Source organism: Leptomonas pyrrhocoris, assembly GCF_001293395.1.
Source record: "Leptomonas pyrrhocoris isolate H10 chromosome Unknown, whole genome shotgun sequence".
Taxonomy (NCBI): domain Eukaryota; phylum Euglenozoa; class Kinetoplastea; order Trypanosomatida; family Trypanosomatidae; genus Leptomonas; species Leptomonas pyrrhocoris.
Window position 1 is genome coordinate 1,173,724 of NW_015438360.1, and position 12,809 is coordinate 1,186,532.

At 52.4% G+C, this 12,809-nt stretch overlaps 5 protein-coding genes across 5 annotated transcripts; all 5 read left to right on the forward strand.

The window, feature by feature from the left end:
- Nucleotides 1–369: 369 nt before the first annotated feature.
- On the forward strand, nt 370–1,477 carry ABB37_02888 (hypothetical protein; the record flags this gene model as incomplete). The annotated part of the gene is made up of 1 exon (XM_015800041.1): nt 370–1,477. The coding sequence occupies exon 1, from the start codon at nt 488–490 to the stop codon at nt 1,475–1,477; it is 990 nt and encodes a 329-aa protein (XP_015661643.1). The 5' UTR covers nt 370–487.
- Nucleotides 1,478–2,400: 923 nt separating this feature from the next.
- On the forward strand, nt 2,401–2,924 carry ABB37_02889 (hypothetical protein; the record flags this gene model as incomplete). The annotated part of the gene is made up of 1 exon (XM_015800042.1): nt 2,401–2,924. Exon 1 carries the CDS (start codon nt 2,424–2,426, stop codon nt 2,922–2,924), a length of 501 nt encoding a protein of 166 aa, XP_015661644.1. The 5' UTR covers nt 2,401–2,423.
- An 844-nt stretch (nt 2,925–3,768) lies between these two features.
- ABB37_02890 (hypothetical protein) lies at nt 3,769–9,639 on the forward strand (the record flags this gene model as incomplete). The annotated part of the gene is made up of 1 exon (XM_015800043.1): nt 3,769–9,639. One exon carries the CDS (start codon nt 3,769–3,771, stop codon nt 9,637–9,639), a length of 5,871 nt encoding a protein of 1,956 aa, XP_015661645.1.
- Nucleotides 9,640–10,813: 1,174 nt separating this feature from the next.
- Nucleotides 10,814–11,170, forward strand: ABB37_02891 (hypothetical protein; the record flags this gene model as incomplete). The annotated part of the gene is made up of 1 exon (XM_015800044.1): nt 10,814–11,170. One exon carries the CDS (start codon nt 10,814–10,816, stop codon nt 11,168–11,170), a length of 357 nt encoding a protein of 118 aa, XP_015661646.1.
- A 520-nt stretch (nt 11,171–11,690) lies between these two features.
- ABB37_02892 (hypothetical protein) lies at nt 11,691–12,449 on the forward strand (the record flags this gene model as incomplete). Its single annotated transcript, XM_015800045.1, has 1 exon — nt 11,691–12,449. The coding sequence occupies exon 1, from the start codon at nt 12,081–12,083 to the stop codon at nt 12,447–12,449; it is 369 nt and encodes a 122-aa protein (XP_015661647.1). The 5' UTR covers nt 11,691–12,080.
- Between the last annotated feature and the right edge of the window lie 360 nt (nt 12,450–12,809).

Here is a 12,809-nt window from a genome sequence, read left to right on the forward strand (position 1 = left end):
GCAGCGCAACGCCAACGCCAAACCAAAAAGACCGACGGGCGCCGCGACACAACAAAAAAAAAAGCCCCGCTGACTCTGAGGCGCACAAACGCGGCTTGTGAAGAACAGTTAAGGCGTAAAGAACTTTATCGATATACTACATTGTCCGACACGAAGCCCCAACCATCGCGACCGCATTACCAGCTCGCACGATTACGGATCGCCCGCATTCTCTTTTGACGCTGCCAAAGCGCGGCGTAGCAGAAACCATGATTCAAGCTGCTTGGGTTCATAGAAAAAGAATGGATCAATACCGTGCATCCTTCTTCATAAACTTCATTTTCATCTCACTCTCGGTCCCTCTTGATCCTCTTCCTTTTTTCTTTAATTGATGCAACACCCGAAGCGCAGTAGTCGGAAGGCCTTCTTTGCTTTCGGTGATCCTTCGCAGCACAGCTTCCTCACTCATATACACACCGCACTCACAAGCCGCGGTGCATACGTTACCATGAGCTCCGCAAAGGCTGCCGCTTCCAAGAAGAAAAAGTCGCCAATAGATAACCAAGGTAAACCCGCAGCAGCAACACCGGCAGCATCGAAGGATGCAAAAGCCGAGGCGAGTACGAAGACTGAAGACAAGCGAGAAGCGGAACAGCCACAAAATGCGAAACACGTGGTGTTCAACGACTCGAATCTCAGGAAAGTGATCCATATTCCGCGCGATCAAATTGACCCCGTGGCAATCTGGAACGTGTACTCCCATGTGGCCTACTCGACCAAAAGAGAACAGCGCTATCTTCAGCGATGCCTGAGCACACGCATCCACGAAAGCTTGGAGCGCTGCCCTACTCTGTTCCCGGACCCGCCAAGCAAAGGTGACCCAGATCAACAGTCAAAATTGGGCCGTTTGAACAGAAATCTGGACGGGAAGTTTGCAGAGTTCTTGAAAGAGCAAGGCTACGGCAAAAACGTAGTGGCATGTGCTATTTATGTGATGTCTGTCTGGCCATCTTTCCCACTCCTGCAGCGGCCTCCGATCTCGCCGAGGGTGCAGAGAGCCATGGAAGCTTTGCAGAATGGTACTAGACTGTACGTCTTCAACGAGAAGCCCAACTCGCCTTTGAAGTGTGGTGCAGCGTTACGAATGCTCCACGGCATTGACGCGGATGAGGCCAGCATTGCGATTTTTAATCCTGACGAGCCCTCCGTGATTGACGGGTACATTCCAATGTCATTTATCGTGTCGCTCACGTTTGGGCTTGAGTCTGTGGAAAAGGATCATCATCTGAGGAAAGATGGGAAAGTTCTTTGCGCCGACGGTGAACGACGGTTCTTAGAGTCGCCGAAGCGCGCCTTCACAATTCACTGCGCGGCTCCCGATAAATTCTATGTAACATTCATCGCCCCGAATCAGATGGAATTTGACAACTGGACGAGGGTTGTCGACTACTTTGTGCTACTCAACGCGTGCTGCCGCACTTACATCCAATCACGTTAAACTAATGTCAGCAGGATGGAAACTCTGACAATGCGCAAATAAATCCGCAGACGTGTCTAAATCCTCGCTACACTACTCTTTGCGACCAAGCACTTTAACTCTCCTTTTTATTCGACCTTCTTCATGTGGTGCATTCTCCTATGCGAATGCAGTGCCTGTGGGACTTAATCTGCTGCAAAGATTATCAAAAACACAACTTTTTTCACATGGGACAGAGCAGAGTCGCAATGTGTTGTTCATGTGCCTGCTACAAAGGAGGAGCAACAGCATGTCGTCTTTTAGAGCTGTATAAGCAGTGTATGAACCCCTGTGGGCAGTGTGTGACCCCTTTATTGTTCCTTGAGCTGTCGTCGCAGTTGCTGAACGCGTTGCAAAGCTGTATATGTCTGTGTGCTTAAGGAACCGGGCAATCGCAGACCGTAACATCGAAAGAAACATGCTCTCCTATAGCAGGCTAAGCCTTTCCAATTTGACAGCTCTCGCTCTCGCTTTAAGTGTTAACAACAATAAATTCTTACTTCTGTTTCTCTGTACTACATTTTGTTTTTTTGTTCTTCGTTGCGCACATTGTGTCGTGTAGTGTTGTGCCTCATCCTTTTTTTTTTTTTACGCTACGCTCGCTTCTCATGGTTGTCAAATTACCACGGAAAAGAAAACGAACAACAGGGCGGTGCTGTGTGCGGGAAGAATTTTCTCCCGCAGGGACTGATCCCTTTTTTTTTTTTTTGCGCGTGTCGATTATGAAAATTGTGAAATATGCATTTTCCAACTCAAAAGCTAGAGTTTCTTTCCACTTGGTCCTGACACACCACAAAACAGTAAGGTTTACACGGTAACGGCACTAAAATCTCGAAAACACTTCGTCCTCTCTCTCTCTCTCTTTATCTTTTCTTGTCCAACCTCTTTTCCCCTTTCGGTCGCGAAGCTTGTCAAAGTCGAGCTCAACATGTCTTTCTACAGCGACGTAGTGTCAGACCAGCTGCCGGCGGCAATGTCAGCTGTGCGGCATTCGTTGTACAGCTTAAGTCCGGCGAAAATTGCGCGCACAGTGTTCCCCGAACTGATTGCCTTTCTTCGGAAATACTGGGTCTGGGCAGTTTACTTTCTCATTATCCGAAAGCTATATCGTATTCTCAGCCGCACCAATAAGCGTTCAGTCAACCCCAAGAAGATCAAACGATCCTCGGCATCGACCTCAAATAGTAGCAACGGCTTCACCACAGCTTCGGAGCACACATTGGGCAACGTAGATGCTACTTTCTTGTCCGATACCCCTGAAACTACACCGTCAACAAACCAAGTGATCGTTGGTGCAGGTGTCATTATAGTTAACCGCAACGACCGATACGTGGAGGTGTACGAGCGCAAGAACGTTGCAAAGGTTGACAATGTGGACGCTGAAGTCGAGGCACTGCTGAAAGAGTTCGCCGCTCGCAACAGCAAATAGACACACCCAGTTGAACAGGTCACACACATAGACGGGAGACTTCTTGTGACCGCCAACATCATTGCTTTATCACCTTTTCCCCTCTTTTTCCTCTGTAAAAAGAAAAATCATGGGTGGAGATCTTTAAGTTTTCTTTTCAATAAGTCTCCCTATTCCTTTCTGTCTTCTCAGTGCATCATACTTGTGGCGTTTGCTTTCTAAAGGCTTAAAAACCGCTGTCACCTTTTAGTGTGTTCCTTTCGACGTCTCGAGCTTGTCAAGACCTTTGGTAGGTATGATCACTACACAAAAATAAAACACTACGTGCCACTTCGTCCTGTGGAGATAAAGAGATGTGGTAATTGTGAAATGCAAATTGAATTCTAAAACAAAGCAAAGAAGAATTGACTGCCTCGTAGCTTATCCGAATGAGGTTTCTGGCATTGTGTCGCGTTTGCTAGAAGACGTCAATAGTGTTGGGGTTTCTCCTACTTTGCACCAGTTAGGAATGTACTGGGGTGCGTTCACTCAGTTTCTGTGCTCGTTTGAAAAGAAAAAAATGTCTTTTGGATAAACTGCCACTTGTTCTGACCCTGAAGACAACTCAAAATTTTACGTAACCCGATACACTGGACATGAGTTTTTTTTTTTTGCTAGTGCGTAAATGAGCAATTTTTTGCCTAACCTTCTTTCCGTGTCTCTCTTAGTATTCCTCTCTCTCTGTTGTGTTCTTTGCTTCTCTCTAACATTGTCTCAATAGGATAGAACAAATACAGAGTGCATTTGAAGTCGGACGGCTTCACACTATCCCAAATTTGTGTTTTTCAAACTCAATTTGGCGTCGCAGCTGAAAAAGGAAAAAGAAATGGATATAGACAGCCGCCCTGTTGGCGGCGGAGTTGGTGCGAAGCCATTTGATGGAGCGGTGGCACCTGACGAGGACTTCCGGTCACGCCCTGTGAGCGAACTCGTGGCGCACAGCAACTGGAAAGCGCGAAAGGAGGGGTTTGAGAAGGTGCAACGTGCTCCCATCGAAAACAAACAACTCGTTTTAGATACACTAAAGCCGATCGTGGCAGAAGGAAACGCTGTGGTACAGGAAGCAGCGATCGAGGCACTAGCGGCTGTCTTGTATCACTGTAGCGAAGCCGAACGTAGTCAACTAGCTGAACGGGCTCTCCCTTTCGTCATAGAGAAAGGCATCACCGGAAGACCGAAAGCCGCGCAGGCGGGCCAGAACTTTGTGAGCACGCTAGTGCATGAAGGGTGTGCCAGATCCGTCTTCTCGGCGCTATTGCCGGCATTTGCTCATCGGGCGCCGAAGAACAGACTTGCTGCCGCTCAGCTCGCAGCTTCGCTTGTGGCAGACTATGGCGTTCAGCACTTCCCGGTAAAGGAGATTCTCAAGGCCATGCAGCCACTCTTCAACGATGCCAACGCACAGGTCCGTAAAGAAGCTGTGTCACTGTGCTGTCAATGCTATCGCTACATCGGTGCAAGTATCAAAGGTTTTCTTACCGACCTTCGCGATGTTCAGTTGCAAGAGTTGCAGAAGCAATTCGAGTCTGTCAAGGTTGGCGAAGCGCCACCGAAGAACATCAAAGGGGCTCGCTGCGCTGATAGAAACGGAGGACCCAGCACGGAGAAAAACGCAACCGTGAAGCCGATTGTGTCGCTGACGGGTGACGAGGAAGGGTGCGTCGCCGATGATGTCGGATTCCAGCTTTTGGATGAGTCGCCTGTGATCCCGAAGCTCCCCAAAAAGTTTTTCCGCATCACCCTAGACAAGGAAACTACGTGGCAGAAGCGCGTAGAGTATGTGAACGAGAACCTCCTCCCGCTTTTAGCAGCGCCTCGATTTCGAGCGAAGGATGACTACCACGAGCTTGCTAGCATGATGAAGGTGTACCTTGTCGATCCACAGGCGCCGCTGATGCTGTTGGGCTTCAAGATGATTCAGGAATGCGCACGTGGTCTGCGCAGCGACTTTGGCCCTTATGCTCGAACGTACGTTGCTCCGCTGCTTGACAAGTTAAAAGACAAGAAACTGAGCGTGCAGCTTCACGTCATGAAAACGTTGGAGGACTTGATTCACTTCAATTGCGTTTCGATGGATCAGTGCAACGAGGAGATTGACCAGGCGTTGCAGAGCAAGAATCCGACCCAGCGTGCCGCGATTGTCAACTTTTGCGTGCACATGATCGATGTGTTGGGCGACAAAAATCGCTACACCAAGCTTGGAAAATCTACTGCTATGCTGACGCGCCTCGTTAACGATGAGAAATCTTCTATCCGTGATATCGCGTACGTGTTGCTGGACAAGCTCATTCGAGCTAATGGGGAAGAACAATACAAATCGGTGCTTTCTACGCTGGATGACAACCAACGTCACAATATGGCCGCTGCGGTGGCTCGTGGAGCATCCGGTGTTGGACCGCGGTCCACGGGTTCGCGGCCCGCGTCGAACCTCCCTACCCCGCCCGCTTCTGGTGTCTGTAGCGCGACTCCGTCTAGCTCTCCAGCGAAGAAAATGCCACGGCTAGACGATGTTGCTGCGGAGACCTCCTCTGTAGGGACCACGAGCCGCATGCGCACCGCATCGTCGGGCGCGGCGTCGTCCGCCGCACGTCGTCTTTCTACGTCGCACGATGAGAGCGGCGAGCACGTACCGCGCACGTCCTCTACTATTCCTGAGAGCACCCCGTTGGGTTCCTCTCCTGCGGACAAACTGTCTTTTAGCGCCCGTGCTGCGGCTTCGCGCCGCGCTGGCAGCGAGCGCCGCCCTGGTGGCGGCGCCGCCACCCCGAGCAAGAATGCTCCGGAGGATGGCATATCGTTGGAGTCCTCACTGCCTCCCAAAATGGAGGCCGTTACGATGATCTTAGGGTTTCTGAACGGCGACAACGCGGTGCTGGACATGGTGCGCTCCACGGAGTGGCCGCGTCGTCAGGAGGGCGTCACAAAGCTGTTGACGATGGTGCAGCAATGGACGCCGGCTCAGGCCACTCGTGGAATGGACTACCTCGTTGTCTACGTGCGCGTGCACCCGTCGTTTCGTGAGCCTATTTTTCAGGTCTTTCTTCTCATCGCTCAGGTCTTTCAGGAGGCAGTACGAAAAGTGACGACGCTGTCACTCGGTGCCGGTTACGCCATCGTGTCCGGTTTCACGCCTCGCCTCTCGGAGGCCAAAAATAAGCCTCTGGTGCGGGAGGTGTGCGAGCTTGTCGCGGAGAAGCTGGGCAAGCGCTTTGTCGTGCGACACATGCTTGAAACAGTGACCGTGGTCAAGACGCCGAAGCTGATACAGGAGGTGTGCGAGTACGTGCGCGAGGCGGTGCAGCAGCAGCCGGACAGCGAGGAGTCCGACGCAGACGCGGTCGACGTGCGTGGCATGTTGCACTTTGTTCGCGCCGTGTGCACCGACGTCAATCACACCGGGGTGCGGCAAGAGATGGTGCTGCTGCTTGCCGATCTGCGTCGCACATCACGCGGGACGCCGGCCATCGACCGATGCGTTGCTTCCCTCCCGCCACCGCTTCCAGCGATGTACGAGCGCGAGATGAGCAAGCCGGATTCGTCGCGATCGAACGTGCCGGCTGCCGGTGCGCCGTTGCCACCACAGCGGGTTAACGCAAGCGGCACCGGCTCTGCCGCGGCTCCGACGTCCGCGCCGGCAAAACGCGTGCGCACCTCCAGCCAATCCCCGGGTCCTGGCGCTCGTGGGCGGGCATCGGTGCCGTCGTCGTTTCACCCCCCAACGGCCCATCGCCGCACCGTGAGCAGTGACGACGGCGACGCCCCGTTAAACCGACACTCTGTCGCGTTGCTCAACGCCAGTGGCGCCAACGCCCTCCCCTCTGCCCCGGCATCGCGCCTGTCTACGAGACGTACAAGCTCTGCAGGTCCGTCACCGCGTGCCAGCTCGGCTGCCGGGACGGTGCCGCCATCCTCGCTGCGCCCCATCCTGCTCGAGATCACCTCCGGAGATGACTGGCGAGATCGTCTCGCAGGCCTGCGCCACGCTGAGGAGTTTGTCGAAGAGACGCCACGTCCGCTGCCGGCAAACTGTGCCGTCCCGCTGCTCAAGGTTCTTCAAAGCCGTTTTGAGGAGGCCAACAAGAACATCGTCGTGGACGTGCTCCGCTTCATTCCTGTTGTCGTCGGGGCTTCTGTCGCGGGGGAGTGCGCCGCGGCGCTGCGGAGGCTCGCGCCAGGCGTACTGGCGATGCTTGGAGATCAGAAAACTGCGTTGCGAGAGGAAGCACGCAGTGTGGCTTTCTTAGTGATGCGCGTGGTAGGACTTGAGCTGATGTTGCCGCTGCTGCAGAAGCCTCTTGCATCGGAATCGAATGTGTGCCGGCAGAACGTGCTGGAGATGATGGTGAGCGGATTTGAGCAGCTGCCGCCGGAAGCGACGCTGCCGCGAGCGGGGACGCAGCTGCTCGCGCCAGCGGTGATCAACTCGATGATGGATCGCATTCTCGAGGTGCGCATCATCGCAGAGCAGGTGCTTGGGTGGATGATCGGTGTAGTGGGTGAGGACTTCGTGCTTCAGTGCGTCCAGCGGCTCAAACCCGCCGAGCAGCAGGTGGTGATGCCGGCCATTGAGCGGCAGTTGGAGCACCAGCGTAGCACCGCTCAAGCGTCAGAGAAGCCTGAGCCGGAGCGTCGGGAGTCGCCGTCGCCATCCGCGAACCTCAACACTACGCTGAACAGCTTGTGCGACAATGAGGAGGGTAGCCGTACCACACCACGCATGGCGGCGACATCTCGAGCCGGCGCTGCCGCTGTGACGGTTGCTGCCGCAGACACGCCGCACCGCCGCGGGTCGGTGAACTCCCTCCGCGAAAGCCGGAGCAGCGCGCGGGCCGCGACGCACGCAAAGGAAGGTGACGGCGTCACGCAGCTGTCCACTACTGCGCTAGAGCGTACGGTCACTACGAGCGCGGCGGACAGCGTTGTGGCCACCACAGCTGCCCCGCCACGCGAACGATCACCCGCAACTTGTGCAAAGAAAGAAGTCGCTGCAGGCAAGTCGGCTCCGGCTACAACGGGTGGGGCAGCAGATCCGGCGAAGACACCCGACACGGTGTACGTGACACCCAAGAAGAAGGCAGCGGCGAAAGGGAACAACAGCACGACGGCGGCGCAGGCGCAGCTCCCGCCGACAGACACCGCGCCGTCGTTGCCAAGAGACGCCGTCGTGGCAGCAGAGAGCAAGCGAGAGAAGTACACAATACGAGAAATCCTCGTCGGTCTGCGTTCTGCCACGCCAGATGTGGCGCAGACCATGTGCGGCGACTTCAACCGCCACCTCCGCGCCGGCGTCGACTGCGGCACACCTGAAGTAATTCAGGCAATGGTGGAGCGCCTGTACGAGAACACGCAGAACTTCGACGTGGACCTAGCCAAGGCGCTGATCGACTCGTTAACAGCGCTGTTCGAGACATCAAAGTGCACCGCGCGCTGCCACAGCCAGTTGCTCCTTCGAATTACTGGCGTTTTCTTCGATTGCCTCTTGTCGGAGAAGTTCTCCTTGCAAGAGCCCGTCATTAAGGCGTTGAATGCGCTGACGCTGAAGATGATAGAAGGTTGTGGCGAAGACGACATGTTCACTGCGTTGATGAACCGCCTCTCGAGCTACTCCGGCGCGTACCTCGCGTCAGGACACAAGAGCGACCTCAAGTACATTCAGGTGACCGTAAAGTGCATCATGCGGGTCGACTTGACGAAGGTGTCCGCAGACACTACCGTGGTGTACTGCCACGAGTACCTGCTGCAGCACCCGCCGAGTGCGTTCCGCAACCTGGACGACGTGTCCATCCGCACCGTCAAGACCATATTGCAGAATGCCACGAAGCGTCACGGCCCGTCCCTGCTGACGACCGCAGAGAAGCTGGTCGGCCCACAGAATTTGGTCACCCACTTTATCCGCGCCTGCCTCGACATGCAGGAGAAGGCAGCGAAGGACAAGGGTCAGAACGAACAGCAGGTGATCGAGGAGAGCCGTCACGAACAACGTGCCAGCCAATCCCCCGCGCCTCCGACGAAAGAAGAGGGGACCGCTACTTCTGCTTCTGCTGTTGCAGCATCGCCTGGTCTGTCCACCACCCCCCAGCGACGTACGACGACGCCGACACCGCGAAAGAGACGCCAAAGCGGGCACGTGGACCCGCATGTGTCCGTGAAGGCGGCACCTGTGAGTCCAACCGCGCCAACAACCAAGCCAGGCGCAGCACCAATCACGTCTCCCGTTTCTACTTCCATTGCGACCGCCACCGGTGGATCTGGCGTCGCGCGGACGCTGTCTCCACCGGCCCCGGTCACTTCGCGGCGGACTCCGGTCAAGGCGCGCCTGCGGCAAGGGGCGACGACGCCAATCCACAGCGGGCGGGGCAGTGCCACCGCGCGTTCCTCGCCTCCTCCCTGCGTCACTCCTTCTACAACGACACCGACGAAGGTGAACAGCGGACACGGGGACGTTACGAAGGAGCTCACCGACGTTTTCGCGCGTATCCGCAATCACGTGACGTCTGCGGATGGAATTAGCGACCTGTACGGGTTTCTCAAGACGACACCGCCGAGTCGGTACGAGGACGCCTTCAAGCTGCAATTCAATCGCTGCTCAGAGGCGTTCCGGATGTACATCAAGCGGAAGCTAGAGCGCAAACTCGAGGAGGACGCGGCCAAGCCAGCTGACTTTCAGTTGCCTTCCGTGATTCAGAACCTTTCGTAACGGTGGTGGGTTTCACAAAGGGTGTTTGGCCAGTCAATACACACCTACGTGCGTGTGCCCAATGCAGCGCGATTCCTGTTCGATTGAACAACTCAACGACTGGACCGGTCAGAACACACGACATTCATCTTTACAACAAGAACTCCGATATATATATTCGAAAATGTATCACATTTCATTCCATCTGTATTCGCAGGTTACTTGTTTTCCCTGTTGCTGTTATTATTATTATCCTTCGTCCTTTTTGTCACTGGTTTTTTTTTGTGGTCAATGCGGTTGAGTATGATCGGCGTTTTCATGCGTTATGTGTGCTTCCATGTATATCGTAAAACAATAATGGACAATGCGCTGCGTGTGCGTGCAGACAGAGGCTTATCTTTGTTTCATCGTGTGTGGGTGATCTCCACTGAAAACCCAAAGCGTCTCTGTCGCTTTTTCTTTTTTTGTGAGGGAGCTTTGAGATCTGATTCATCTTTTTTCCTTTCCTTTCTGGTTGGGGCTGTGGTGTTCAACGCAAACGTTTTTGTTAAAGCGTTCAAAAATCTATATCCCTTTTTCCGTAGTTTTCATTTATACTTTATCCGTTTCCTGTTGTTGCTGGCAAAGTTAATGGAAACGTCTTCTTTTTCGTTTCTCTGGCACACATGCTGATTTGCTCTCTCTGCGGACGATCTTTGCAAGAACGAAGAGAGACAAGAAAACGCTTTCGTGGTGGAAGTTCCATTCGAGGGAAAAGTTCGAAAAGGACCGCTCCCGTCCTGCGTTGTCAACAACGGCAACAAGGGAAAAAGAAACCGGACGCGCGATGCAGTCATGAATGGTGGCGTACTCGTGCGTTGATACAGCCTGGGTTTTGCTGCAGATATTGCAGGAGTAACTATTTCCACTTTTCCATCTTCGTTGCACATGTTCCTGCTCCTCTTGAGTTTCGTATTTTGGCTGGGAAAAACATATTTTGCCGCTTTTCTTTCGAGCACAGTGACGTAAATGGCAGCAAAGCAATTCTCACTCGCAGTGCAAACCGTGTACGCCCGTCATTTCATGAAATGGTGGCTTTAGAACAATAATGAAAAAAAAAAAACTGCATATAAGCTTTTTTTAGTGTAACGAAACCTACACAATTAACAGAAAACATCTTTTATAAGCGATACGATCAAAACCGCGATTCGACAAGATGGACAAGTTCTGGATCCCTATCAAGTACGCCATCACCTCGTTGCTCGTGGTGGTGATTTCGGAAGTTGCTAAGCGCAGCGACCGCGTCGGCGGTCTGTTGGCTGCGTTGCCGCTGGTGACTATTCTGACTCTCATTTGGCTTCATGTTGAAAAGGAGTCAACGGAGAAAATATCGAATCACGCGTGGTACACGTTCTGGTACGTCGTCCCTACTCTTCCCATGTTTTTATTTTTTCCGTGGATGTACGATTACCTCGAATTTTGGTGGACGCTGTTGCTCCTGAGCGTGTTTATCGTTCTTGTTTTTCAAGTTTTTGCTCTGTACATGAAGAGATGGGGAATTGAGCTCATGTAAGCGCAATGATGTTTTTTAATTGATTCGTGTTTTTTTTTTTCTAGGTCGCGATCTCTGCATTCTCCTTCCCGTTTGTTGCCTTTCGAGAAAGAAGACGCGGAGAGGATCGTAGGTGTGCCGTCAACGCGTTGGGACATAAAAGGTACTCGCTGCCTTTCTTCGCTCAACGCCGTTTCTCGCGCACCCCTGCTTTCCGACGTGATCGCAATAACATCGACTGCTTTTTGATTCTGTTTAACGTTTTTTATTTATTTTTGTTGGAGTTAGCGGTACGCATCAAAACAAAAAAAAATACCAGATGCGAAGTCAACACTCTACCTTGCAGTCGAGTGCTTTTGAGCCATCGAAAAAGTGATCTTCACGGGCTGCGAGGACACTGCATGATTTTCTCTCGAGTTTCTCTTCTCTCCTCTTGTTTTTGATCTGTCATTTTAGAGCAGTCATCTACTTTGCATTTCTCTTCTACCGCCTTCTCTCTTTTTTTTTTTCTGAATTGTTTTATTTGATTGCTATTATATTTAGACTGTGCTCTTTGTTGTTGCTGATGCATTAGACATGAGACGTTGGCAATAGCTCTGCAAAGCAACTTCATTTTCAAGTACCGCCTGTCTTCTCTTTTGTGTTCTTTGCAGTTGTACGTATATAAATAGATTTAACTGTGTTGTGTTCCACCACTGAGTACGCTGCGTCGTCCACTTCCTAAGACCTTTATCTTGCAACGAAACCCCTGATGCAAGCGTGCGTGATTCTTGTAGAAGAACACGTGCAACGCTTGACAGTGCAACAACAATAACAACCAAAAACAAAAAACCAAAGGTCTCCTCTAAAAGCAGCGGATGAGCTTCCCTTTTTAACTAATAAGTTTCTGCTATTCTTTAAACTACTCTACATTACTTCGGAGACCTTCAAAATGGACGCGGTGTACTTGGTGTTCAAGTACGCCCTCACCTCCGCCATCATCGTGGGCGTGTCGGAGGCTGCGAAGCGCAGCGATCGCTTGGGTGGGTTGCTGGCCGCTTTACCCATCGTCACCGTCCTCACCCTCATTTGGTTACAGGTGGAGGGACAGTCCAGGACGCTGATTTCGAATCACGCGTGGTACACGCTTTGGTACGTCATCCCTACCCTCCCCATGTTTCTCACGTTTCCGTGCTGTTTCGATCGCTTTGGCTTCTGGGGCGCCATGGGTGTCTCTTGTCTTGCAACGGTGGTTGTATTTGTTTTGTTTGGGTTCCTGCTGTCTTTTTTCGGCATTTATTTGATATGGCGCGATCTATAGGAATCGATCTTCTTTTTTCTTTTTGTAAGTGCTGTTTCTACGTGGGTGCTTGAAGCTTTTTTTTCTTTTGGTTAATTGTTCACAAATCTTTTCTCGCTTTCCGTTCCTGTAACCCGCGGTGGACGCAGGAGAGCGACGCTGAAAGAAAATGGCGAAGTACGTGAAAGTCTCTTTTTTTTCTTGTTCTTCGTTAAGCCGTTGTAAATACTATCCCTCTGTCTCCGTGAATTGAAAGGCCAAATCAACGCATATGCCTGTCAAGAGAAACGAACGAAGACTATTTTGTTTTGTTTCTCTGCAACCTCATGCCAACTTCTGCAGCGCTATACCGTTGAAGGCCTTTCTTTTCCTTTGATATGC